This window comes from Nerophis lumbriciformis, linkage group LG01 (genome assembly GCF_033978685.3).
Source record: "Nerophis lumbriciformis linkage group LG01, RoL_Nlum_v2.1, whole genome shotgun sequence".
Lineage (NCBI taxonomy): Eukaryota > Metazoa > Chordata > Actinopteri > Syngnathiformes > Syngnathidae > Nerophis > Nerophis lumbriciformis.
The window spans coordinates 10,477,501-10,505,000 of NC_084548.2; the positions used below are offsets into that span (position 1 = coordinate 10,477,501).

General features: G+C 40.0%; 3 protein-coding genes across 4 annotated transcripts in view; 2 read left to right on the forward strand and 1 right to left on the reverse strand.

Annotated features, from left to right (window-relative positions):
- nphp4 (nephronophthisis 4) overlaps positions 1-27,500 on the forward strand; it is a 462,240-nt gene that overhangs the window by 267,845 nt on the left and 166,895 nt on the right. For both annotated transcript variants that reach the window (XM_061974673.1, XM_061974681.1), the window contains exons 11-12: positions 5,794-5,843; positions 26,069-26,206. In XM_061974673.1, the coding sequence (XP_061830657.1) occupies positions 5,794-5,843; positions 26,069-26,206 (188 nt within the window). The remainder of the gene's footprint in view (positions 1-5,793; positions 5,844-26,068; positions 26,207-27,500) is intronic.
- Positions 16,157-17,124, reverse strand: LOC133615903 (high choriolytic enzyme 1-like). Its single transcript, XM_061974785.2, has one exon. It carries the CDS (start codon positions 17,091-17,093, stop codon positions 16,317-16,319), a length of 777 nt encoding a protein of 258 aa, XP_061830769.1. The 5' UTR covers positions 17,094-17,124; the 3' UTR covers positions 16,157-16,316.
- Positions 23,401-24,387, forward strand: LOC133615895 (high choriolytic enzyme 1-like). Its single transcript, XM_061974772.1, has one exon. The coding sequence runs from the start codon at positions 23,436-23,438 to the stop codon at positions 24,210-24,212; it is 777 nt and encodes a 258-aa protein (XP_061830756.1). The 5' UTR covers positions 23,401-23,435; the 3' UTR covers positions 24,213-24,387.

Genomic DNA, 27,500 nt, shown 5'->3' on the forward strand with positions numbered 1-27,500 from the left:
ATGTGTAATATTATGGGACTAAAGCAATAATACCCAGGGAATTGAGGTAAAATATTATGAGAGAAAATGTTAAATATTACAAGAAGCAGCACATTTTTGAAAAAAGAAAGGTAACATGTGAGGAAAAAAAGTTGCAAATCTAGGACAAATAAAATCATTTTTAATTTGGGGTAAATAGGTTGAAGATAAGGGGAAAAAAGCAGATATTTTTTCAATCTGTGAAAAATGTCTGAATTTCAAATACAAAAAAGTCAAAACAGTCCTAATTATATAAAATAAAGTAAAAATAAAATGTAAAAAGTGATCATTTTAGCAAAAATCAAGTAGAAATATGACACGAGAAAAAAGACAACACGTGTAATATTATGAGAACAAAGTCATACAATGTAACAGAAATTAATTAAAATATGAGAATAAAGTAAACATTTTACAAAAAGATACATTTTTGAAAAAAGTAAGATTAAATATTACGAGAACATTTTTGGGGGGGGAAAGAAGGTTAAAGTTGAAGATGAGAGGGAAAAAAAGATACATTTTCAGAGAAATAAAGGAAAATAATAAAAAAACCAAAGGTAAAATGTAATGGCAATATTGCAGATTTATTTTTGTAAAGATTACAAGAGTAAATCCGCAATATTGCAGCTTTATTTTTGTAAAAAAAAAAATCCAGGAATAAATCCACAATATTACTGGCAAAAAGGGGAAATATTTTGTGAAAAATGTCAGAATTGTATTAGAGAATGTCAGATGGCATTTAATGAACGCTCATAATTTTACAACAAATACAAAAAAAAACAAATATTTATTTATTTTTTAACAAAATGTAATAGAAAAATACAGTAGTACAGTAGATAAAAAAAGGTCAGAACATCATGAGGAAAACTCATAAAATACTTTTATAATAACACATTTATATAGCAAAATGACAACCTTTATTTTACTACACATAGAAAAAATACAAGAAATACAATAAATTGAGTTACAAAGATTGTTGTTGAAAAAAAATACAAGAACAAAGTATCAGAAACAAGTGACATACATATATGGTCATGGTTTAACTCGGATGTCAAGAAGACCTCTCCTAAGTCACAAGTATTCCATCGAAACCACATTCCTCACTTCCTAGAGATGTACAAAAAAAGGTTTACATTCAAAATGTCCACAGTTGGAAGGAAGAAGAGCAGGCACTTGTGACAGAGAGCCAGCGTAGCTGTGTGCATGTAGTCTGAACAGATGGGAGCTGCAGCGAGACACCCCAGGCAGACCAAGCAATTTCCAAAAGACCAGTCGAGCTCCAGCACGGAGAGTGACGATGAGTAGGAGGAAAGACAAAGAGATGCTGGGAAAAGCTTTCATTTCGGAATTACCATGGCAACAAAGCAAATGTGTATCTCAGGAAGAATTGTTAGGCTTTAAACTCACCATGATATCTAAATTCTAATCAGTGTGGATAGATTTGCTACTTCTTTTAAATGGCTTTCAGTGTTATGTGGTGCCTACTGGGGTGTAATTACTGCAAAATATTTATTTATTAAAAAAATAAGTAATTAAAGGTCTCAAAATCAGTTACAGCCGATTTGTATTTTATGTATAACCAAAATAAGTATTTTCTTTAATCCAAACTGCAGCCTCACATTAGCACTAAGTAACTTTTGATGTCCTTGGTGTTGGACACTAATGGACTATTGAGTCTAGTTATGTTTAATCATGTTGAAAGCATCTCTCTTTTTGTGTTTTTGTGTGCACCCACACTAGGATCTAATGGCTTTGAACATGCTGAGAAGAGGACAAAAAACAACTTGTTCGTTATCATTCAGAAATGTATTTTTACACTTAGTCTTGCGCTTGTTTAAAAAAAAAAAAAATAGCAGCGAGAGACGATATTTGCGATTCAAACTAATTCAAACAGTCACATGAAGAATTGTACTCTGAGCAAAAAATATAAAAGCAACTAGAGATGTCCGATAATATCGGCCTGCGATGTAATATCGGAAATTATCGGTATCGTTTTTTTTATTATCAGTATTGTTTTTTAATTTTTTTATTTTTTTTTTTTTTTTTTTTTTTTTTTATTAAATCAACATAAAAAACACAAGATACACTCACAATTAGTGCACCAACCCAAAAAAACTCCCTCCCCCATTTACACTCATTCACACAAAAGGGTTGTTTCTTTCTGTTATTAATATTTCTTGTTCCTACATTATATATCAATATATATCAATACAGTCTGCAAGGGATACAGTCCGTAAGCACACATGATTGTGCGTGCTGCTGGTCCACTAATAGTACTAACCTTTAACAGTTAATTTTACTCATTTTCATTAATTACTAGTTTCTATGTAACTGTTTTTATATTGTTTTACTTTCTTTTTTTATTCAAGAATTCTTTTTAAATTTATTTATCTTATTTTATTTTATAATTTTTTTTTAAAGTACCTTATCTTCACCATACATGGTTGTCCAAATTAGGCATAATAATGTGTTTATTCCACGACTGTATATATCGGTTCATATCGGTATCGGTAATTAAAGAGTTGGACAATATCGGAATATCGGATATCGGCAAAAAGCCATTATCGGACATCTCTGAAAGCAACACTTTTATTTTTGCTTCCATTTTTCATTGGTTGAACGACCTAAAACTTTTACTATAAACACACAAAAGACCTATTCATCTGTCTAAATCTATGTTAGTGAGCATTTCTTCTTTGTCAAGATAATCCATACCACCTCACAGGTGTAACATATCAAATACTGCTCAAACAGCATGATTATTGTACAGGTGTGCCTTACGCTGCCCGATATACAAACCCCGTTTCCATATGAGTTGGGAAATTGTGTTAGATGTAAATATAAACGAAATACAATGATTTGCGTATCATTTTCAACCCATATTCAGTTGAATATGCTACAAAGACAACATATTTGATGTTCAAACTGATAAACAATTTTTTTTTTTTGCAAATAATCATTAACTTTAGAATTTGATGCCAGCAACACGTGACACAGAAGTTGGGAAAGGTGGCAATAAATACTGATAAAGTTGAGGAATACTCATCAAACACTTATTTGGAACTTCCCACAGGTGAACAGGCAAATTGGGAACAGGTGGGTGCCATGATTGGGTATAAAAGTAGATTCCATGAAATGCTCAGTCATTCACAAACAAGGATGGGGCGAGGGTCACCACTTTGTCAACAAATGCGTGAGCAAATTGTTGAACAGTTTAAGAAAAACTTTTCTCAACCAGCTATTACAAGGAATTTAGGGATTCCACCATCTACGGTCCGTAATATCATCAAAGGGTTCAGAGAATCTGGAGAAATCACTGCACGTAAGCAGCTAAGCCCGTGACCTTCGATCCCTCAGGCTGTACTGCATCAACAAGCGACCTCAGTGTGTAAAGGATATCACCACATGGGCTCAGGAACACTTCAGAAACCCACTGTCAGTAACTACAGTTGGTCGCTACATCTGTAAGTGCAAGTTAAAACTCTCCTATGCAAGGCGAAAACCGTTTATCAACAACACCCAGAAACGCCGTCGGCTTCGCTGGGCCTGAACTCATCTAAGATGGACTGATACAAAGTGGCAAAGTGTTCTGTGGTCTGACGAGTCCACATTTCAAATTGTTTTTGGAAACTGTGGACGTCGTGTCCTCCGGACCAAAGAGGAAAAGAACCATCCGGATTGTTATAGGCGCAAAGTTGAAAAGCCAGCATCTGTGATGGTATGGGGGTGTATTAGTGCCCAAGACATGCGTAACTTACACATCTGTGAAGGCGCGATTAATGCTGAAAGGTACATACAGGTTTTGGAGCAACATATGTTGCCATCCAAGCAACGTTACCATGGACGCCCCTGCTTATTTCAGCAAGACAATGCCAAGCCGCGTGTTACATCAACGTGGCTTCATAGTAAAAGAGTGCGGGTACTAGATTGGCCTGCCTGTAGTCCAGACCTGTCTCCCATTGAAAATGTGTGGTACATTATGAAGCCTAAAATACCACAACGGAGACCCCCGGACTGTTGAACAACTTAAGCTGTACATCAAGCAAGAATGGGAAATAATTCCACCTGAGAAGCTTAAAAAATGTGTCTCCTCAGTTCCCAAACGTTTACTGAGTGTTGTTAAAAGGAAAGGCCATGTAACACAGTGGTGAACATGCCCTTTCCCAACTACTTTGGCACGTGTTGCAGCCACAAAATTCTAAGTTAATTATTATTTGCAAAAAAAAAAAAAAAAGTTAATGAGTTTGAACACCAAATATCTTGTCTTTGTAGTGCATTCAATTGAATATGGGTTGAAAAGGATTCGCAAATCATTGTATTCCGTTTATATTTACATCTAACACAATTTCCCAATTCATATGGAAACAGGGTTTGTAAAATGTGCGGTTTTATCACACAGCACAATGCCACAGTTTCACAAGTTCTGAGGGAGTGTGCAGTTGACACGCTGACTGCAGGAATGTCCACCAGAGTTCCAGAGTTGTTGCCCGTGAATTGAATGTTCATTTCTCTACCATAAGCAGTCTCCAAAGGCGTTTAAGAGAATTTGGCAGTACATCCAACCGGCCTCACAACCGCAGACCGAGTGTAACCACACCAGCCCAGGACATCCATATCCAGCAGGTGCACCTCCATGATCGTCTGAGACAAGCCCCCTCGACAGCTGCTGCAACAATTGGTTTGCATAACCAAATAATTTCTGCACAAACTGAGAAACCGTCTCAGTGTAGTTCATCTGCATGCTCGTCGTCCTCATCGGGGTCTCAATGTGAATGTAGTTTGTCGTCGTAACCGACATTAGATGGTGTCTGGTACGTTGAAGAGGTGTTCTCTTCATGGATGAATCCCAGTTTTCACTGATGGCAGACAGCGTGTGGCGTCATGTGGGAAAGGGGTTTGCTGATGTCGATAATGTGATTTGAGTGGCCCGTGGTGGGAGTGGGGTTATTGTATAGGCAGGTGTATGTTATGGACAACGAACGCAAGTGCATTTTATTAATGGCATTTTGAATGCACAGAGATACCGAGACTAAGATCCTTAGGCCCATTGACCCGAGTCCATCACCTCACGTTGCAGCATAACAACAATGCACGGCCCCGTGTTGCAAGGGTCTGTACACAATTCCTGGAAGCTGAAAACATCCCAGTTCTTGCATGGCCAGCATACTCACCGGGCATGTCACCCATTGAGCATGTTTGGGATGCTGTGGATCGGCGTATACGACAGCGTGTTCTAGTTCCGAGCCAATATCCAGTAAATGGTGCAACATTCCACAGGCCACAATCAACAACCTGAACAACTCTATGCAAAGGAGTTTTGTTGCACTGCGTGAGGCAAGTGGTGGTCTCACCAGATACTGACTACTTTTCCGACCCCCCCAGACCCAGAATAAAGCAAAACTGCACATTTCAGGTTGACATTTTATTGTGGGCAGCCAAAGGAACACCTCTGCAATCATTATGCGGTTTAATCAGCATTTTGATATGTCACACCCTTGAGTTTGGATGGATTATCATGGCAACAAAGTAGTGCTCACTAACACAGATTTAGACAGATTTGTGAACAATATTTGAGAGGAATAGGTCTTTTGTGTATATAATAAAGGTTTTAAATCTTTGAGTTCAACTCATGAAAAATGAGAGCAAAAACAAGTGTTTTATTTTTGTTCAGTATATTTATTATTATCATTACTAGTTTTTATCTTATTATTTTATGTACGTTGTCATTGACTCTTTGATTGTTCCTCAGACATCTTTTTTCATGCATGTATTTTGCAGGTCGAAATGACAGTCAAGCAACGCCTCCAGAATCCCCACAAGGCCCCAAGGTAGGTAGGACTCTTTGTTCTCTGCAGGCCATGTAAACATTAAGAAGTCAGTTGATAGAAGAATTTGCCCAATTGAATGAAAAGTTCAGCACCATAATGTCTTTGTCCCATATTAAATAGTACAAGGAAAACGTTGGAATTTTACAATAAATAAAGTTGGATTACCATAGACCCGAATATATGACCCAACAGGTTGCTTTTGAATAGCTCACCAGAAGGTCAGAAAATACCATACTGCTTGAACTCTTTAGTGTTTTTACAACTGTTCAATTCAGCATACTTACCAACCTTGAGACCTCCGATTTTGGGAGTTGGGGGGCGTGGTTAAGAAGGGAGGAGTATATTTACAGCTAGAATTCACCAAGTCAAGTATTTCATATATATATAAGAAATACTTGACTTTCAGTGAATTATATATATATATATATATATATATTTTTTTTTTTTTTTAAATATTATATATATATATATATAAGAGAAATACTTGAATTTCAGTGTTCATTTATTTACATATATACACACACATAACACTCATCTACTCATTGTTGAGTTAAGGGTTGAATTGTCCATCCTTGTTCTATTCTCTGTCACTATTTTTCTAACCATGCTGAACACCCTCTCTGATGATGCATTCTGCTTCGTGTCCTTGTTGTGTGCGCAGTTGTGCACTGCACTCTCTAAAAGCCTTAGATGTTATTGTCACATATGCATGTACAGTAGATGGCAGTATTGTCCTGTTTAAGAGTGTCACAACATTGCTGTTTACGGCAGTTGAACTGCGTTACGGTAGACGAAAACGTGACTGTTGTGTGTTGTTGCCTCGCTGGGAGGACGTTATGGAAACTGCCTAACAATAAACCCACATAAGAAACTAAGAACTCGCCCTCGATCATTCTACAGTTATAACGTGATTGGGCAGGCACGCTGTTTATATTGTGGGAAAGCGGACGTGAAAACAGGCTGTCGACACGTCACTCAGGTCCGCCTGAATTTCGGGAGATTTTCGGGAGAAAATTTGTCTCGGGAGGTTTTCGGGAGAGGCGCTGAATTTCGGGAGTCTCCCGGAAAATCCGGGGGGGGTTGGCAAGTATGCAATTCAGAGACCATGCCTCTATTTTATGTCAAATTACTACAAAATATCATAAAGTCAATGACCACAATGTTTTAGTGGAGATCTACTTTGTAAATAAAGTACAGTTAAATGTTGCCAGTCATATAATAAAACACAAATAGCTCATTTAGAAGATATGTTGATGTGAAAAAAAATTAACACATAAAAGAAAACGCCAGCAGGCTCCAAAACGAATCAATTTAATTTGTTTTAATCAGCCCCTTAAGTCACCCAGTAGCTATACAAATATATTTCTGATCAGATGATATGTCTACTATTTTTACAGTCGAAATATGTTGACTGACACACGTAAGACAGAGGATTCTCACTATCTTGTGTCTTTGCAGCGCGATCGACTAATTTGTGCGTAACTGTGCCAGTTTGCGCAAACTTTTCAGACATGCTAAATATAGATGCAAAACAGCGGCTCCAGAACTGTTTTACTTGCATTGCAAGGGATCAATGATTATTTGCATCTCCTTCCTGTATTGTGGACGTTCTGATAATCAGCATATAATCTGCATATACATGAAGACAAATGTGTTAAATGGATTGCATTCACTATTTCTATCCTCTGCGCACAAGCTTAGTAGATCAGCTTTGTCTGCGCGATTGATGTGTATTTCTGGTCTTGTCATCCTCGTCCGGACAGAAGGGTGACACGGCCTTGCGGCTGGATCAAAAGAGACGTCGGAGACGCTTTACTGAACCAAAAGTTGCTTTATTACAAGCGAGTGTCATTATACAGGACTGCAGTTCCTGGAGGAGGTCGGATCAAAAATGAAAGACTCCGAACTTGGAGAAGCCAAACCATCGGCTTTATATTCCTACCTCCTGTCTGTGTGTGTGTGTGCTAAGTCAGGAGAGCGCATCCTGGCCATAAAATGGGATGCCATTAAGCTAAACATGTAGTCTCTTTTCACGGATAGGGCCATCACCTTTGCATACCAAGGTCCAATTCTATTGCCTGTCAGTACTAAAGGGCCCTATGTTGTTTAACAAACTGAAATGCTACTATTTACTTAAACCTGGTGGTTCGCTTTCTCCGAGATGAATATAAACATTCACCATATACAAAACATAATATGAGTTCATTAATTCACTTCACTATTGTTGCGTTTGACCAGTTGTTCCTCCCAGGGAATCCAAGTTTCTGGTCGCTCGCTCCCAAGCTCTTTACGACACTTAAAGCTGAGTAGAAGAACCACCAGAGACAGAATAGGTATTTTGTAATATATTTGCAAAGCTTTGCATATACATTGAGACCAGTCCAGCATAGAACATTCAATCGCGCCGCCAAGATGGTCTGCCCCCCCCGAAAAACCCTCTCCCCTCTTAAGTCTCTCTCTCTCCCCCTCGCAGACATGTCCCTCCAGCCAAAACACATGCCCATTGTCCTCTGCACCTGGGAATAAGAAAAGATAAGAGAAAGGAGTATCTCTCTTTCTTACATCAGAAGATTCAAGGTTAAGCACACAGTTTTTGCAGACAACCAAAAGACCACCATTGGAAGAAAAACACTAGCTGTTTTGTAATATGATTATGAAATAAAAGAAGTAACACTTAAATTCGGATATATGTAAATATCTGCCTCCGACACTATCAAGTTTGCAAATTTTTTTATTTCACGCAAACTTTTACTGGATTAGGTTTCTAGTTTCGTGCGGGATGTTAACTTTGGAAACCTTTCAAACTTTAGTGGTTTTTCAAGTTACTGAAACAATACATACTATCATTAGTTGTGCACATATCGACTGCCTGGCCAAAAAAAGATCACATGCGAAATATTTAGAGGCCTACTGAAATGCGATTTTCTTATTTAAACGGGGATAGCAGGTCCATTCTATGTGTCATACTTGATCATTTCGCGATATTGCCATATTTTTGCTGAAAGGATTTAGTAGAGAACATCGACGATAAAGTTTGCAACTTTTGGTCGCTGATAAAAAAGCCTTGCCTGTACCGGAAGTAGCAGATGAGTAGCGTGATGTCACAGGTTGTGGAGCTCTGACTGAAGAAATAATAAACTGATAACTAATAACCATGCTGAACACCTCTGATAATGCATTCTGTGTGGCAGGCACAAAAGTGCTTTCATCAAATGCACTAGATGGCACTATTGTCCTGTTTAAGAGTGTCACAACATTGCTGTTTACGGCAGACGAACTGCTTTACGGTATACAAAAACGTGACTGCTGTTGTTGTGTGTTGTTACAGCGCTGGGAGGACGTTAATGAAACTGCCTAACAATAAACCCACATAAGAAACCAAGAACTCGCCCTCCATCATTCTACAGTTATAACGTTATTGGGCAGGTATGCTGTTTATGTTGTGGGTTAGCAAACCTGAGTCCGCCTGAATTTCGGGAGATTTTCGGGAGAAAATTTGTCCCGGGAGGTTTTCGGGAGAGGCGCTGAATTTCGGGAGTCTCCCGGAAAATCCGGGAGGGTTGGCAAGTATGCAATAATTTGATGTTTTGCCTGACTACATACACTTTGAAGATGTGTTAGATGTCCCATCAGTCCACTAATGAGTGAAGTGCATACGTCTCTGTGTACAGAACATCTTCTACATTTATATAAAAGACTTGGTTGATAAGAGTGTGAAACACGAGCCATTATTGCTGAGGCTGCTCTGAGTGCACACACCATAGATATATCCTGCTATGTATCCATCTATCATTTTAATGGCTATCCGAATTTTTGCACAAAGAGATGAAACGGAAGTCACAGGAGTCAATGTGTGAAGCCGTGCCACTGCTGTCAGAACCCTCAAACTCATTTTGACTTGTGTAGCCGCAATCACACAAACGCGATCTTTGTTTCCCCCCTTCCTCTGCTTTCAAAGGCACAGCCATGAAAATCCTTGTTTCTACCAACTAAACCCATTTTACTTTTCTGTTTGACAAATTTCCCTCTCTTCGTCAACATGGCTGTCAAGCGCTGATTAATCAATGGCATCCTTTTTTCTGCAATGGCAAGAGTAAACAAGCCTTTCTCTCACAGATTCTGTCGGCAGGCTTTGTTTTATCTGACAACTTTCTCTTGCTTGCATACATTATTGATTTTTGGCACTCTGCCGTCGTGCAGAATGCTAATGATTCCGTCGTATTTATAGCCAGCATTTTGGCCAGCCGTTGACTTTGTCAGTGTTGATGATGATATCTCGTATCGGGTTGTGGCCGGGTTTCAGGGTCGTGCCCATCCGTGGTCTGCAGGCCGGGTGTGGGGCCGTGTATCTGTTGTTGTCTTTATTGGCAGCTGGCACTACTTCCTTCAGTCAGACCTTATTTTCACAAATGTCTTTCATGCTGACTTGTTATTCATCCTCGTTCCTGTGTTATGTATCTTCACAAAGGATAGACAAAGTTTCAGTTCCGGCTGGTTACTATTTTAGCACTCCAGCTCACATAGCCGTGTGTGGACGGTTCTGTCTTTGCTCTTCAAAGTCGAGCTGCAGACAGCATTGAAGGGGACCATGCACCCCCATGACTGTTTGGCCCCAGGAAAGACTGCTAGCAAGTAAGCTGAAGCGTAGGGAGTGACGGTTTATCACATTTATGTCTGTAAATGAAATTAACCTGACGGTTTCGGACCCAAATATTAGACACATTATTGTTTTCCCTTGAATAACTTAAAAATGACAGGTTGGCTCATGGTTGGGGCAGGTCAATCAATCAATCAATCAATCAAACTACTTACCGTATTTTTCGGACTATAAGTCGCAGATTTTTTCATAGTTTGGCCGGGGGTGCGACTTATACTCAGGAGCGACTTATGTGTGAAATTATTAACACATTAGCGTAAAATATCAAATAATATTATTTAGCTCATTCACGTAAGAGACTAGACGTATAAGATTTCATGGGATTTAGCGATTAGGAGTGACAGATTGTTTGGTAAACGTATAGCATGTTCTATATGTTATAGTTATTTGAATGACTCTTACCATAATATGTTACGTTAAAGGGGAACATTATCACAATTTCAGAAGGGTTAAAACCATTAAAAATCAGTTCCCAGTGGCTTATTTTGTTTTTCGAAGTTTTTTTCAAAATTTTACCCATCACGCAATATCCCTAAAAAAAGCTTCAAAGTGCCTGATTTTAACCATCGTTATATACACCCGTCCATTTTCCTGTGACGTCACACAGTGATGCCAATACAAACAAACAGCAAGGTATAGCGACATTAGCTCGGATTCAGACTCGGATTTCAGCGGCTTAACACTGTCTGATAAGATAATTACTAACAACTATGAACTAGGTTTACAGCACATGAAATACATTTGGCAACAACATGCAGTTTGAGAGTGCAGACAGCCCATTTCAGGCACGCTAAGAACATATATTTTTCCACAATTTCAGCACTCAGGTTAACCATACCTAAATAGACACAAAATACTGCATTACACAAGACTACCCGAATGTACTCGAATGATTGAAAAAAAGAAATGTTTTTAAGCTAAATTATTGGTAAACACAGTTTATGTATAATAATTTACGTAAAACCGCGAGTAATGAATAAAGTTTTCATCAATTAATATATTCTGTAGACATACCCTCATCCGCTCTCTTTTCCTGAAAGCTGATCTTTCCAGTTTTGGAGTTGATGTCAGCAGTGGCATAAGGGACGGTAGAAGCGGTGTGAGCCAAGACATCCAGGGGGTATAGCTCGCTCGTCTGCGGGAACAAACTGCCGCCATTGCTTGCCGTGCTACCGAGGTCCTTTGTCCCTGAATTGCTCACACACTCCGGCAGATTCAATGGGGGTCTGGCGGCAGTTTTCTTTGACTTTATCGTTGGAAATGCATCTGCTTTGAGTGTCGCAGGATATCCACACATTCTTGCCATCTCTGTCGTAGCATAGCTTTCGCCGGTAAAGTGTGCGGAACAAACGTCCAATTTTCTGCCACTTTCGCATCTTTGGGCCGCTGGTGCAACTTGAATCCGTCCCTGTTCGTGTTGTTACACCCTCTGAAAACACACCGACGAGGCATGATGTCTCCAAGGTACGGAAAACAGTCGAAAAAACTGAAAATAACCGAGCTGATTTGACTCGGTGTTTGAGAAAATGGCGGATTGCTTCCCGATGTCACGTCACGTCATCGCTCCGAGAGTGAATATTAGAAAGGCGTTTATTTCGCCAAAATTCACCCATTTAGAGTTCGGAAATCGGTTAAAAAAATATATGGTCTTTTTTCTGCAACATCAAGGTATATATTGACGCTTACATAGGTCTGGTGATAATGTTCCCCTTTAAGGATATTTTCAATGTCTCGACAAAGAGAGTGGTCACCTTATATTCAGGTCAGTAAGATAATTACCACTCTAGCTGAGTGGAAGTCGACCTTCAGTTACTATCTTAGTTGTTACCAGGGACAATATTGCTATAATTGACAACTTTTAACCTATATTTTTATGCGCAGATATTGATAAAGAGCTTATTTGTATTATAGATGCAGCAGTAGTACTTGGGAAGTCTTAGTTGTTCTCTTGCCAGACCTTCTAGAACAGGGCTACCCATTAGATCGATCATAAGCTACAGGTCGATTGTGGATGGTGTGTCGGTCGATCGCGAAGCATTAAAAAAAACGGAGCTACAATTTACCAATCATCAATCCTCACTATGACGTCACTTTTGTCACTTGATTAGCGTTCACCGTTCCCTGAGGATTTTGTGAGATGACGACTGGCGGTAATGCGAGAAGCACATTTCATTTAAACAGACTCTCTCTCCGTACCGGCCGTCAAAAGTGTAAAGTCTGACCCTTACAGTTCTTGTCTTCACAATAAAAGTGCTGCTCCATCCTGCTTGCGCTAACAAAATAAGTGTGTAAAAAATCTCGCGCACACAACCTAGCGAGCTATGGATTAAATGTCAATGTATTTCTTGTAAAGGGTATAGAAAGGAGTATGGAAGCTGGACAAATTAGAAGCTAAAAACCAACCACTTTCATGTCGTGTTGGAAAGAGAGGAAGACTTATTTTCCGTCCACAATGTAAATTCGAAATGGTGGAACTTATCAGCAACTGCTGTGAATCCTGACAATGCAAGCCATCAGAATATGGCAATACACCAACTTGTATTGTCTTCAAGAAAGAAGGGAATCTATATGAACCTAATATATTTGCAAAGCTTTGCATATATACATTGACAGAGACAGCATAGAACATTCGGATCGCCCCGCTAAGATGGTCTGTCACCCCCGACCAAGCCCCTCTCCTCTTAAGTCTCTCTTCCTCCCCCTCTGGCAGTCATGTCTCTCTAGCCAAAACAAATGCTTATTATCTCTCTCTAACATTCCTCACTTCAAGGTTAAGCACACAGTTTTGCAGACAACCAAAAGACCACATTTGGAAGAAAAACACTAGCTGTTTTGTAATATGATTATGAAATAAAAGAAGTAACACTTAAATTCGGATATATGTAAATATCTGCCTCCGACACATGCCTGTATTTTTATTAAACAAACATTATATATATATATATATATATATATATATATATATATATATATATATATATATATATACATATATGTATATGTATAGCATAATACTACCTCCACCATGCTTGACGGTAGAAAAGGTGTTCCTGGGATTAAAGGCATCACTTTTTCTCCTCCAAACATATTGCTGGATATTGTGGCCAAACAGCGTTCATCTGACATCACATTGGCCTGTTTTGCTGCCAATGGGACGGGTGCTTTACAGAGAGTAAATGGGACAATGAAAAAGGAGGATTACTTCCAAATTTTTCAGGACAAGCTAAAATCATCAGCCCAGAAGTTGGGTCTTGGGCGCAGTTGGGTGTTCCAACAGGACAATGACCCCAAACACACGTCAAAAGTGGTAAAGGAATGGCTAAGTCAGAATAGAATTAAGGTTTTGGAATGGCCTTCCCAAAGTCCTGACGTGTGGACAATGCTGAAGAAACAAGTCCATGTCAGAAAAACAACAAATTTAGCTGAACTGCACCAATTTTGTCAAGACGAGTGGTCAAAAATTCAACCAGAAGCTTGTGGATGGCTACCAAAAGCGCCTTATTGCAGTGAAGGGACATGTAACCAAATATTAACATTGGAGTATGTATACTTTTGACCCAGCAGATTTGGTCACATTTTCAGTAGACCCATAATAAATTCATAAAAGAACCAAACTTCATGAATGTTTTTTTTGTGACCAACAAGTATGTGCTCCAATCACTCTATCACAAAAAAAACAAGAGTTGTAGAAAATCTTACGCTACTTCGTTTCAGCATTGCTTGAAAGCATTGGAGAGAGTTTAATTATTCCTCTGGGGAGTTTTTCCTAGGTCCTGTCAAGGTTATAGCGACAGTTAAGTATTGCCTGCTTTTAAATGGCTTCACCATATTAGCTCCTGGGATATTACTGCAAAAGATGTCTGCATCAACTGGAAGCAGGGGTCTTTGTGTGCATGTGACCTTACAAGACGTGCACACAATACTCATTTTAAAATAGTTAGGTAGTATTTGTACTTTATACCTCATATCCTATGCTTTCTCATCATTTAGTCCATCTGAATCTGCCATCCTAATTTGGCTTTAGGACAGCCTAAGGACAATATTATAGAGAGACATTTCTACTTTTGCTGTATTACAGAATGCATTACTATGTTTTGATAGCGTGTGTAGCAGTGACGTGCAGTCACTAGAGGCAGGTGAGGCGGGGCCTCACCTGCCATCATGGAAAGAAAAAAAAAGGAAAAATAATTTTTTTTTTTTAAATTGTTATATGTATCCAGTGATTATACTATAAAGTTATTTTCCATTTAACTTCACCAGTTTTAGATTATTTTTATTCAAAATCGCTGAATTTTCACATTTGCCGTTCAAATACTGAGAAGAGACGGTGCGGTGAACAGCAGCCAGTTGAGGCACGTCACTCAGTGCCGCAACATGGATTGCGCAATGACTCGGCTAACTGTTGGCCTGGTGTGCAGTCAGACTGAATTGCTATATGAACTATATTATACATTTCCATAGTTTAGTTAGCTGAGTTATATAATGTACAGTGTATTTTGTCAACAACTGTATGTGTGTAACGTATTTCTTGTGCTGAGCGATCATAAAACGGCTGCAAAAGACGCACTGGCTGAGGCTCGCCTCCTGCACCCCCGCCGTAGAATTGTTATATCAACTAAAGCCCACACTTAAACTTTCCACGTGCAAGATTGAATCTATTTAAAAAAAATATTTCATAAGAAGCCAAAAAGTGCAAAAAATATAATGTTAGTGTTGGAGGAGTTGTGAATGACTGCAGGGACACAACATTAGATACACCTGCAGACTGCAGGTGTACCTAATTCACAACTCCAACACGAACATTATTGTTTTTGCACTTTTTGGCTTCTTATTAAATAACTTTTGTAACCTATTTTTATGGGCTTTCCTCTTTGTGATGTTAAGTTCCTGTTATGCGCTGTTATACAGTATATGCCTTGAGCTCTTATTTTGAAGGCGCTAAGAGCGGAAGTGATGTCACGTTGCGGAGGTTTTTGAAAGAAGGTAAATAAAGTGGTCCTCGTGTAAACTGGAGCCTCCGTGTTTGTTATTTTGTAGTTTCATACAGTATAGGCGACATTTATAAACCCTCGGTTACACTTTTTTAAATAGATTCAATCTTGCACGTGGAAAGTTTAAGTGAGGGCTTTAGTTGCGGCGCATGGACTTAATTTCTAAGTAAAGGTAAGACCATAATAACGTTTTTTTTAATTAAATGTGCTTTTTTGTGTGCTACAGTTTGTATGTGTAAAGTTAAAGTTAAGTTAAAGTACCAATGATTGTCACACACACACTAGGTGTAATGAAATTTGTCGTCTGCATTTGACCCATCCCCTTATTCACCCCCTGGGAGGTGAGGGGAGCAGTGGGCAGCAGCGGCGCCGCCGCGCCCGGGAATCATTTTTGGTGATTTAACCCCCAATTCCAACCCTTGATGCTGAGTGCCAAGCAGGGAAGAATGCTGGTATGAGCTTTTAAACATAACCCGTTAACTGCTGCCAATCAAATGGTGAATAAGATACTCTTTAGGGTTCATATGTTTGTAAATCTGACTGTGATGAAGTCAGTGCCTCACCAGCCATCAACCTCACCGCACGTCACTGGTGTGTAGGCATGGTTGGCAATAACTGTTTCAGCTCTGTAAATAGCGTGACATCACAGCAACGGAATATTTAAACAGAGAACCTGCATCCGAAATAATTCTGATGCAGAGCGGATAAAGCAGGTTTTGTGTTTGATGCATCAACTACAATGAACTAGTAGTACATTTTGAATTGCTTTATTTCATTCATTTGAACATTTGAGAAAAAATGCTGAAGCGGTCAAAAGTGTTGTTATTAGCAGCCATAAAGTATGTTGAGCCTTGTGATGTCAACTCTGGACATGCCCTGCCTCTGGCCGATATTGGCGCCGTTAAAGGGGACGATGGTGTCTCTCCCATTGATGCTGAAGGCTGTTCTTCCATAGTGCATGATGGAGGAGTAGTCATAGGGTGTGTTCAGGTTGTTGGTGTTCTTCTTGTCGAAGTTGAAGGCCATCTGTCGGTCGATGTTCTCCCAGATGATTCTGACATAGCTGTCACGGTCGCTTCTGGTCTGCTCGTGCTGGAAGCCCAGAGCATGAAGGAACTCATGCTGGATGATGCCGTGGTAGATGCAGCCTTGACGGTTGAGTGACAGCACCTGCATCCCTCCCTGTCTGCCCAGAGCTGCGAAGCAGCCACCTTTGTTCTCAACGCTGATGAAGTCGTGTTCATTGCGCCGAGGGACGAAGCGGATGCAGGACCTGCCGTGGAAAGCCTTAATTGCATTCTCAATCTTCTGCCTCTCCATGCCGCTGAATTGAGGACTAATGATATAGGGGATCGTCACCAAGCCGTTGAAAGATTTCTTCCACAGGCAGCTATTGGACAAGCACCTCAGGGCATTTCTGGTTTGGGGAAGCAGCATGTCTCCTTCCATTAGTAACTCACTTGTGCCATTGTTGGTGGTCAGAATTGCGGTGGTAATGTCAATGGTCTCCTCGTCATTTCCTGAGAATTCTTCATCCATGTCCTGTTGAGCCCGAGCGAGGCCAAGCAAGAGGAGCATCAGCAGACTGGCAAAGGGACTCATTTTCAGCTTGGTTCTTGTGGAGTTCTGCTGTTTAGAGACTCTTTGAAGACTGATGTCCTTCTTGGTTCAATCTGGGGTCTTTATACTTTGCTGCACAGGTGTGGCTGTAAGAAGATTACAGTTTGAAGGCCTAAACAAACATCTGAAGGGTGGACTCCTTCCAGTTCAACATGGTATTGTATCCTTTGTTGTTACAGCTAAACAAAGTAGACAATATGAGGGGGAAGAGGGGTTTGGATACTGTATTTCTGTTGAAGTCCCTCCTTCTACATAGTCTGACTGTGAGGTAATTGACTGGCTGTTCAGTCACTGGTGATGCACCATTAGACTAGAATAGATACAGTATATGTCACTGGTAATGATTTTATTCCGTCCGTGTAATCATTAGAAGAAGTTGCAAAGAAGTTAGGGCATTGATTTTTTCTCCATTCATCTACTTTTTCTTCCCAACCTATTCTTTACGGGTTCACAAGGGAACATGTTTTCCAACATACAAACACACATGGGTCCCATAAAACTAGTTCATGAACAGATTATCTGCATTGCTGTCATGCCGAACACATTAAGTATCGTAATATTGGCAACCTTAACAGTGCTATCACTAATTACCTTGCTGCATATGTTTGTTGTGTACCAAAGAGACTCACTTTTAGAATCAATACGGGGCCTTATCTATCAAAACAGGGACAAAAAGTTGTCTATGGTGTTTTTATCACAATAAGTATGTCCATCCATCCATCCATCTTCTTCCGCTTATCCGAGGTCGGGTCGCGGGGGCAGCAGCCTAAGCAGGGAAGCCCAGACTTCCCTCTCCCCAGCCACTTCGTCCAGCTCCTCCCGGGGTATCCCGAAGCGTTCCCAGGCCAGCCGGGAGACATAGTCTTCCCAATGTGTCCTGGGTCTTCCCCGCGGCCTCCTACCGGTCGGACGTGCCCTAAACACCTCCCGAGGGAGGCGCTCGGGTGGCATCCTGACCAGATGCCCGAACCACCTCATCTGGCTCCTCTCGATGTGGAGGAGCAGCGGCTTTACTTTGAGCTCCCCCCGGATGGCAGAGCTTTTCACCCTATCTCTAAGGGAGAGCCCCGCCACCCGGCGGAGGAAACTCATTTCGGCCGCTTGTACCCGTGAGCTTGTCCTTTTGGTCATAACCCAAAGCTCATGACCATAGGTGAGGATGGGAACATAGATCGACCGGTAAATTGAGAGCTTTGCCTTCCGGCTCAGCTCCTTCTTCACCACAACGGATCGATACAGCGTCCACATTACTGAAGACGCTGCACCGATCCGCCTGTCGATCTCACGATCCACTCTTCCCTCACTCGTGAACAAGACTCCGAGGTACTTGAACTCCTCCACTTGGGGCAAGATCTCCTCCCCAACCCGGAGATGGCACTCCACCCTTTTCCGGGCGAGAACCATGGACTCGGACTTGGAGGTGCTGATTCTCATCCCAGTCGTTTCACACTCGGCTGCGAACCGATCCAGTAAGAGCTGAAGATCCTGGCCAGATGAAGCCATCAGGACCACATCATCTGCAAAAAGCAGAGACCTAATCCTGCAGCCAACAAACCAGATCCTCTCAATGCCTTGACTGCGCCTAGAAATTCTGTCCATAAAAGTTATGAACAGAATCGGTGACAAAGGGCAGCTTTGGCGGAGTCCAACCCTCACTGGAAACGTGTCCGACTTACTGCCGGCAATGCGGCAATAAGACGTTGAACCGTGTTATTTTGTGCCATGGGAAAATAAATCTGGCAATCATCGGCATAAAAATGAAATGCAATACTGTACTTCCTAAAAATAGAACCAAGGGGGAGAAGGTAAAGCGCAAATAAGATTGGGGCAAGGATTGAGCCCTGGGGGACCCCATGTGGTAAAGGAACTGTAGAAGACATAAAACTGTCTACTTTTACACAAAAACTCCTGTCTGTTAGGTACGACCGGAACCAGTTGAGGGCGGCGCCCTTAATGCCCACACAGTTCTCAAGACGAGTGATTAAGGTGGTGTGGTCGACGGTGTCGAACGCAGCAGACAGATCTAAAAGCACCAGGACAACATATTTACCAGAATCAGTTGACAGGAGGATATCGTTAAAAACTTTTAGAACTTTTATTAAATAAAAGATTACAATTGTAGCTGTTTGCTACATGTCACTCATAGCTGTTAGTTTTAGTAACGTATCAAAAAGCAATGATCAGTAAATTAGTCATGATTTTATTCATACATGAAGAACACTTGGGCTGTAACCGATTTTAAGTGAATTAGTAACATGTTGAATTGGTAATTAAAACAATTGTTTCATTTAACATGAACTATGTCACCAAGTAACATCATTGCAGAGTCATCAGTGACGTCTACTGTATCTGTTTTAGTCTAATGATGACCAGTGACTAAAAAAATCGAACCAAATACAGTACTAACAAATTCTGAAAGAGGAAGCACTGCAGCACGTAATTTGCAATTATGTCAGATTTGAGCTAAGGGCTAATTTCCATCTGTTGTCTCTGGACAGGTAAGTGTTCACAGTACTGTCCTGTCAATGATGATTGGGTCATTTAAGTGCTTAATTCAGATCAGGGGTGCTCACACTTTTTCTGCAGGCGAGCTACTTTTCAATTGATCAAGTCGTGAGGATCTACCTCATAAATATTAATTTATATTTACTTATTTATGAAATATATGTTTTTGTTAACAAGTTAAAGGTGTTTAATGATAATGCAAGCACGTTTAACACATATAGTTAATATTGTTAAAAAATTAAAGGTGTTTAATGATAATACAAGTATGTTTAATACATATAGTTAATATTGTTAACAAGTTAAAGGTGTTTAATGATAATGCAAGCATGTTTAACACATATAGTTAATCTTGTTACAAGTTAAAGGTGTTTAATGATAATGCAAGCATGTTTAACACAGTTAATATTGTTAATAAATTAAAGGTGTTTAATGATAATACAAGAATGTTTAATACATATAGTTAATATTGTTAATAAATTAAAGGTGTTTAATGATAATACAAGTATGTTTAATATTTATAGTTAATATTGTTAACAAGTTAAAGGTGTTTAAAGATAATGCAAGCATATTTAACACATATAGTTAATATTGTTAACAAGTTAAAACTGTTTAAAGATAATGCAAGCATGTTTAACACATATAGTTAATATTGTTAACAAGTTAAAGGTGTTTAAAGATAATACAAGCATGTTTAACACATATAGTTAATATTGTTAACAAGTTAAAGGTGTTTAATGATAATACAAGCATGTTTAACACATATAGTTAATATTGTTAACAACTTAAAGGTGTTTAAAGATAATACAAGCATGTTTAACACATATAGTTAATATTGTTAATAAGTTAAAGGTGTTTAAAGATAATGCAAGCATGTTTAACACATATAGTTAATATTTTTACAAGTTAAAGGTGTTTAATGATAATGCAAGCTTGTTTAACACATAGTTAATATTGTTAATAAATCATATGTGTTTAATAATAATACAAGTATGTTTAATACATATAGTTAATATTGTTAACAATTTAAAGTTGTTTAAAGATAATGCAAGCATGTTTAACACATATAGTTAATATTGTTAATAAGTTAAAGGTGTTTAAAGATAATACAAGCATGTTTAACACATATAGTTAATATTGTTAACAAGTTAAAGGTGTTTAAAGATAATACAAGCATGTTTAACACATATAGTTAATAAGTTAAAGGTGTTTAAAGATAATACAAGCATGTTTAACACATATAGATTCATTTCTTTCATGAAGACAAGAATATAAGTTGGTGTATTACCTGATTCTGATGACTTTTGCATTGATTGGAATCAGACAGTGGTGCTGATAACGTCCGCATTTTCGAATGGAGGAGAAAAAAAAGTCCTCCTTTCTGTACAATACCACATGAAAGTGGTTGGTTTTTGGCATCTTATTTGTCCAGCTTCCGTACTCCTTTGTATACACTTTACAAGAAATACATTGTCGGCAAACTCCGTAGCTTGCGAGCTTGTGCACGCCAGCTTTCTGAGACTCTTATTTTGTTAGCGCAACTGTGCAACTGTGCAGTCGGTCTTTGGAGTTTTGACGACAGGTACGGCGCCAGAACTGTTGAAATAAAGTGTTTCTCGCCTACCAGTCGGTAATTTTAATGAGCTGGCAGCAGCCAGCGTCATCTCAGAAGACCCTCGGGTGCCGTGAATGTCAATCAAGTGACGAAAGTGACGTCATAATGAAGATTTATGATCGCTCATTTTTAGGACTATTTTTTCAATGCCTGGCTGGTGATCGACTGACACATCCTCCGCGATCGACCGGTAGCTCGCGATCGACGTAATGAGCACCCCTGATTTAGACCATGCATGTATTGCCTGTTACCATTGTGTTTATTATTTTGTGTGGTCAAAAAATCTGATTACTTTGGTTTGGAACCAGACTTTTAACTTACTTTCAAAGCTGTGGGATTCTACTACTCTGAAACTATTCCAGAGTATGCATCCCTTGTGAGATTTGTTTTAAAATGATCAAAATAGTTTTTTTTCTTGTAGGCACCTCACAATCTACTCATGATCCGAGATGAAATGAAATGAGTTTATTTCGGTCGTATAATCAACCATTTTGTATGGGGTATCGGACTGTCTGATTGAGGCAGTCCGCTCCCTGTATGATCAGTGCCAGAGCTTGGTCCGCATTGCCGGCAGTAAGTCGGACACGTTTCCAGTGAGGGTTGGACTCCGCCAAGGCTGCCCTTTGTCACCGATTCTGTTCATAACTTTTATGGACAAAATTTCTAGGCGCAGTCAAGGCGTTGAGGGGATCTGGTTTGGTGGCTGCAGGATTAGGTCTCTGCTTTTTGCAGATGATGTGGTCCTGATGGCTTCATCTGGCCAGGATCTTCAGCTCTCGCTGGATCGGTTCGCAGCTGAGTGTGAAGCGACTGGGATGAGAATCAGCACCTCCAAGTCCGAGTCCATGGTTCTCGCCCGGAAAAGGGTGGAGTGCCATCTCCGGGTTGGGGAAGAGATCTTGCCCCAAGTGGAGGAGTTCAAGTACCTCGGAGTCTTGTTCACGAGTGAGGGAAGAGTGGATCGTGAGATCGATAGGCGGATCGGTGCGGCGTCTTCAGTAATGCGGACGCTGTATCGATCCGTTGTGGTGAAGAAGGAGCTGAGCCGGAAGGCAAAGCTCTCAATTTACCGGTCGATCTACGTTCCCATCCTCACCTATGGTCATGAGCTTTGGGTTATGACCGAAAGGACAAGATCACGGGTACAAGCGGCCGAAATGAGTTTCCTCCGCCGGGTGGCGGGGCTCTCCCTTAGAGATAGGGTGAGAAGCTCTGCCATCCGGGGGGAGCTCAAAGTAAAGCCGCTGCTCCTCCACATCGAGAGGAGCCAGATGAGGTGGTTCGGGCATCTGGTCAGGATGCCACCCGAACGCCTCCCTAGGGAGGTGTTTAGGGCATGTCCGACCGGTATGAGACCACGGGGGAAGACCCAGGACACGTTGGGAAGACTATGTCTCCCGGCTGGCCTGGGAACGCCTCGGGGTCCCACAGAAAGAGCTGGACGAAGTGGCTGGGGAGAGGGAAGTCTGGGCTTCCCTGCTTAGGCTGCTGCCCCCGCGACCCGACCTCGGATAAGCGGAAGAAGATGGATGGATGGATGGCAATTTAACATCCCAGATTATACATTTTAACAATCATACACATACACACACAAAAAGAAAAAAAAATACCGAAAAAGGTTATTAAGGAGATTATTAGAGTTCTGGTGTTTCTGTATTTAATGGAGTCATTAAATTGGGGCGTAGCGAATTTATGTAGATATTTAGACATCAGACAGCATTTTAAAATAAAAAAACTAATAATACCTTAATTGATTATAATTAGAGAGAATATTACAGTGATCATCAATGTTTTGGTAGAGCGACTGTGTTGGTTGAGACCAGCAAGTTATACAATAACTTAGGTGAGAAAAGAAGCCTACAACAGAGAAACATCATGACTGACATCAGTCTCATTTGATTAAAATGACATATATTGTATTTTACTGTCTTGTACACCTTGTTTCTAAAAGAAAGAACTGAGTGGTCCATATCTACCTTGTTTGTCCGTAGTAACAAAGGATAACCATACATATTGAACTAGAAGGATTGTCAGTAGAGTCCACCCTTTAGAAGGTTTGTTAAGGCTTAGCAACATGCCCCTCAACCCATAATCCTTCTATGGCCACACCTGTACAACAAAGTATAAAGACCCTAGACTGAACAAAGCAGGACATCAGTCTTCAAAGAGTCTCTCAACAGCAGAACTCCACAAGAACCAAGCTGAAAATGAGTCCCTTCGCCAGTCTGCTGATGCTCTTCATGCTGGGCCTCACTCAGGCTTATCAGGACATGTATGAAGAAATCCCAGGAGACGACGAGGAGACTATTGACATTACCACCGCAATTCTGAGCACCAACAATGGCACAAGTGAGTTACTAATGGAAGGGGACATGCTGCTTCCCAATAACAGAAATGCCCTGAAGTGCTATTCCAATAGCTGCCTGTGGAAGAAATCCTCCAACGGCTTGGTGACTATCCCCTATATCATTAGTCCTCAATTCAGCGGCATGGAGAGGCAGAAGATTGAGAAGGCGATTAAGTCTTTCCACGGCAGGTCCTGCATCCGCTTCGTCCCTCGGCGCAATGAATACGACTTCATCAGCGTTGAGAACAAAGGTGGCTGCTTCGCAGCTCTGGGCAGACAGGGAGGGATGCAGGTGGTGTCACTCAACCGTCAAGGCTGCATCTACCACGGCATCATCCAGCATGAGTTCCTTCATGCTCTGGGCTTCCAGCACGAGCAGACCAGAAGCGACCGTGACAACTATGTCAGAATCATCTGGGACAACATCGACTCGGAGATGGCCTTCAACTTCTACAAGCAAGACACCAACAACATGAACACCCCCTATGACTACTCCTCCATCATGCACTATGGGAAAACAGCTTTTACCGTCAATGGGAGAGACACCATCGTACCCAATTCTGGCGCCAAAATCGGCCAGAGGCAGGGCATGTCCAGAGGTGACGTCGCAAGGATCAACATACTTTATGGCTGCTAATAACACTTTCGACCTCTTTAGTGTCAAAGTTATTGTTCAGCAAAATGATCATCATGACGAATGCAACAAATTTGCTTGCTCTTTATTCCTTCAAAATCAGTTTGTCCAGTAGTGTTCTTGATGTATACAGTACAATAAAACCATAGCAAATTGACCCATCCTGCGTCTTTTATGCTTTCTACATAATAAAAAGGTTTGTTGGTGGTAAAATAAAAACAAATGTTTGTCATCTTGGGAAATTGTGTTAGATGTAAATATAAACGGAATACAATGATTTGCAAATCCTTTTCAACCCATATGCAGTTGAATGCACTACAAAGACAAGATATTTGATGTTCAAACTCATAAACTTTATTTTTTTTTGCAAATAATAATTAACTTAGAATTTCATGGCTGCAACACATGCCAAAGTAGTTGGGAAAGGGCATGTTCACCACTGTGTTACATGGCCTTTCCTTTTAACAACACTCAGTAAACGTTTGGGAACTGAGGAGACACATTTTTTAAGCTTCTCAGGTGGAATACTTTCCCATTCTTGCTTGATGTACAGCTTAAATTGTTCAACAGTCCGGGGGTCTCCGTTGTGGTATTTTAGGCTTCATAATGCGCCACACATTTTTAATGGGAGACAGGTCTTGACTACAGGCAGGCCAGTCTAGTACCCGCACTCTTTTACTATGAAGCCACGTTGATGTAACACGTGGCTTGGCATTGTCTTGCTGAAATAAGCAGGGGCGTCCATGGTAACGTTGCTTGGATGGCAACATATGTTGCTCCAAAAGCTGTATGTACCTTTCAGCATTAATGGCGCCTTCACAGATGTGTAAGTTACCCATATCTTGGACACTAATACACCCCCATACCATCACTGATGCTGGCTTTTCAACTTTGCGCCTAAAACAATCCGGATGGTTCTTTTCCTCTTTGTTCCGGAGGACACGACGTCCACAGTTTCCAAAAACAAATTGAAATGTGGACTCGTCAGACCACAGAACACTTTTCCACTTTGTATCAGTCCGTCTTAGATGAGCCCCAGCGAAGCCAACGGCGTTTCTGGGTGTTGTTGATAAACGGTTTTCGCCTTGCATAAGAGAGTTTTAACTTGCACTTACAGATGTAGCGACCAACCGTAGTTACTGACAGTGGGTTTTTGAAGTGTTCCTGAGCTCATGTGGTGATATCCTTTACACACTGATGTCGCTTGTTGATGCAGTACAGCCTGAGGGATCGAAGGTCACGGGCTTACCTGCTTACGTGCAGTGATTTCTCCAGATTCTCTGAACCCTTTGATGATATTACGGAGCGTAGATGGTGAAATCCCTAAATTCCTTGCAATGGCTGGTTGAGAAAGGTTTTTCTTAAACTGTTCAACAATTTGCTCACGCATTTGTTGACAAAGTGGTGACCCTCGCCCCATCCTTGTTTGTGAATGACTGAGCATTTCATGGAATCTACTTTTATACCCAATCATGGCACCCACCTGTTCCCAATTTGCCTGTTCACCTGTGGGATGTTCCAAATAAGTGTTGATGAGCATTCCTCAACTTTATCAGTATTTATTGCCACCTTTCCCAACTTCTTTGTCACGTGTTGCTGGCATCAAATTCTAAAGTTAATGATTATTTGCCAAAAAAAACCAAATGTTTATCAGTTTGAACATCAAATATGTTGTCTTTGTAGCATATTCAACTGAATATGAGTTGAAAATGATTTGCAAATCATTGCATTCCGTTTATATTTACATCTAACACAATTTCCCAACTCATATGGAAACGGGGTTCGTAGGAATGGTCCATGTTGTTGATGTCCAATTGGATCCTAATGTGATAACAACAACAGTTCATGTTTCTCTGCAGCTCTCGCTGTCTCAACTGGCAGCTACTTCACGCTACCCGACCATCAGCCAGTCTAGCTCGGGGTTGCCATGGCAACAGTCGTTTCCTTCTCTTCTCCATCCTTCCCTGACGGCGACGGCCCACCAGCCGTCACATGTCGTAAGATCCCCCCGCCCTGGCGCCCTCCCAGACACGCACAAAAACATATAGATACCGAAGTACATAGAAAGAAACACACAACGTGATGCGCTGTTGTTTTTTGTGAGTATACACATGCTGACAAGCAAAGAAAAAGAAAAAACAGATCTTTATTGGAGTCCATTGGTTTTCAAACTTTTTTCCACCAAGCACCACCTCAGAAAAAAACTTGGCTCTCCACGTAACACCACAATGACCAAAATTAAAATACAGTAGCGTAGTAGGCCTAAGTATTCATTAAAAACCATGGCAGATGTTTTATTTAACAGAGTATATTTAATATTTTTGGCCACCATAACAATAATCACAGTTTGAACACTAACACTGCGTTTGAATATTTGAGTTAAGTGATTTTTTTCCTTGTTAAAAAACAAGGAAAAAAAATACAAAAATGAGTAGTATTTTTCTTGAACTAAGCAAAATTATCTACCAATAGAACAAGAAAATTTGGCTTGTCAAGACTTTCCAAAACAAGTAAAATTAGCTCACCTCAATGAACCCCAAAAATACCTTAAAATAAGTATATTCTCACTAATAACAAATGCACTTTTCTTGATAGCAAATATGAGAACTTTTTCCTCAATATGTTGAAAAATATTCTTAAATTAAGTAAATGCTAGTGCCATTATCTTAACATAATGATATGCACTCGGCATTACATTTCTTGAAACCAGCAAACTTACACTAAAAACCAATTTATTGTTCTTAATGGAAAAGCAAAAAGGCAACGCTCAGGCAAATCATATTTTCTAAAAATGCATTTTCCCATCGATAACATGACATCATCATCATATATATAAAAAAAAATGTTATTATAATTTTGAAGAATTTATCTGAATGTGCATGAACTATTTCTGTTCAAAATTCTTTTGAAATGTCACATGTTAAATGTTTAAATATTAACTGTCTAGTTTAATTATGAGACACAATTGTGTCAAAGTCATGTTTTTTTATTTCATGCTTGAAATAAGAAATTATTACTTTGAAAAAGCAGTTTTATACGTGTGAATGTTGGTGACACAGGTTTGCAACACTTGATATTCTAGTTTCAAGCATGTTTTACTCAATATAGGTCATCAAATCTCAGCAACAAGCTGTAATACCTTACTGAGATCATTTAGGACCAAAACGCTTAAAACAAGTAAAACACTCTAACATAAAATCTGCTTACTGAGATGAATTATCTTGTCGGACGGAAAATAAGCAAATATCACCCTTATTTGAGATATTTAATCTTACTTAGATTTCAGTTTTT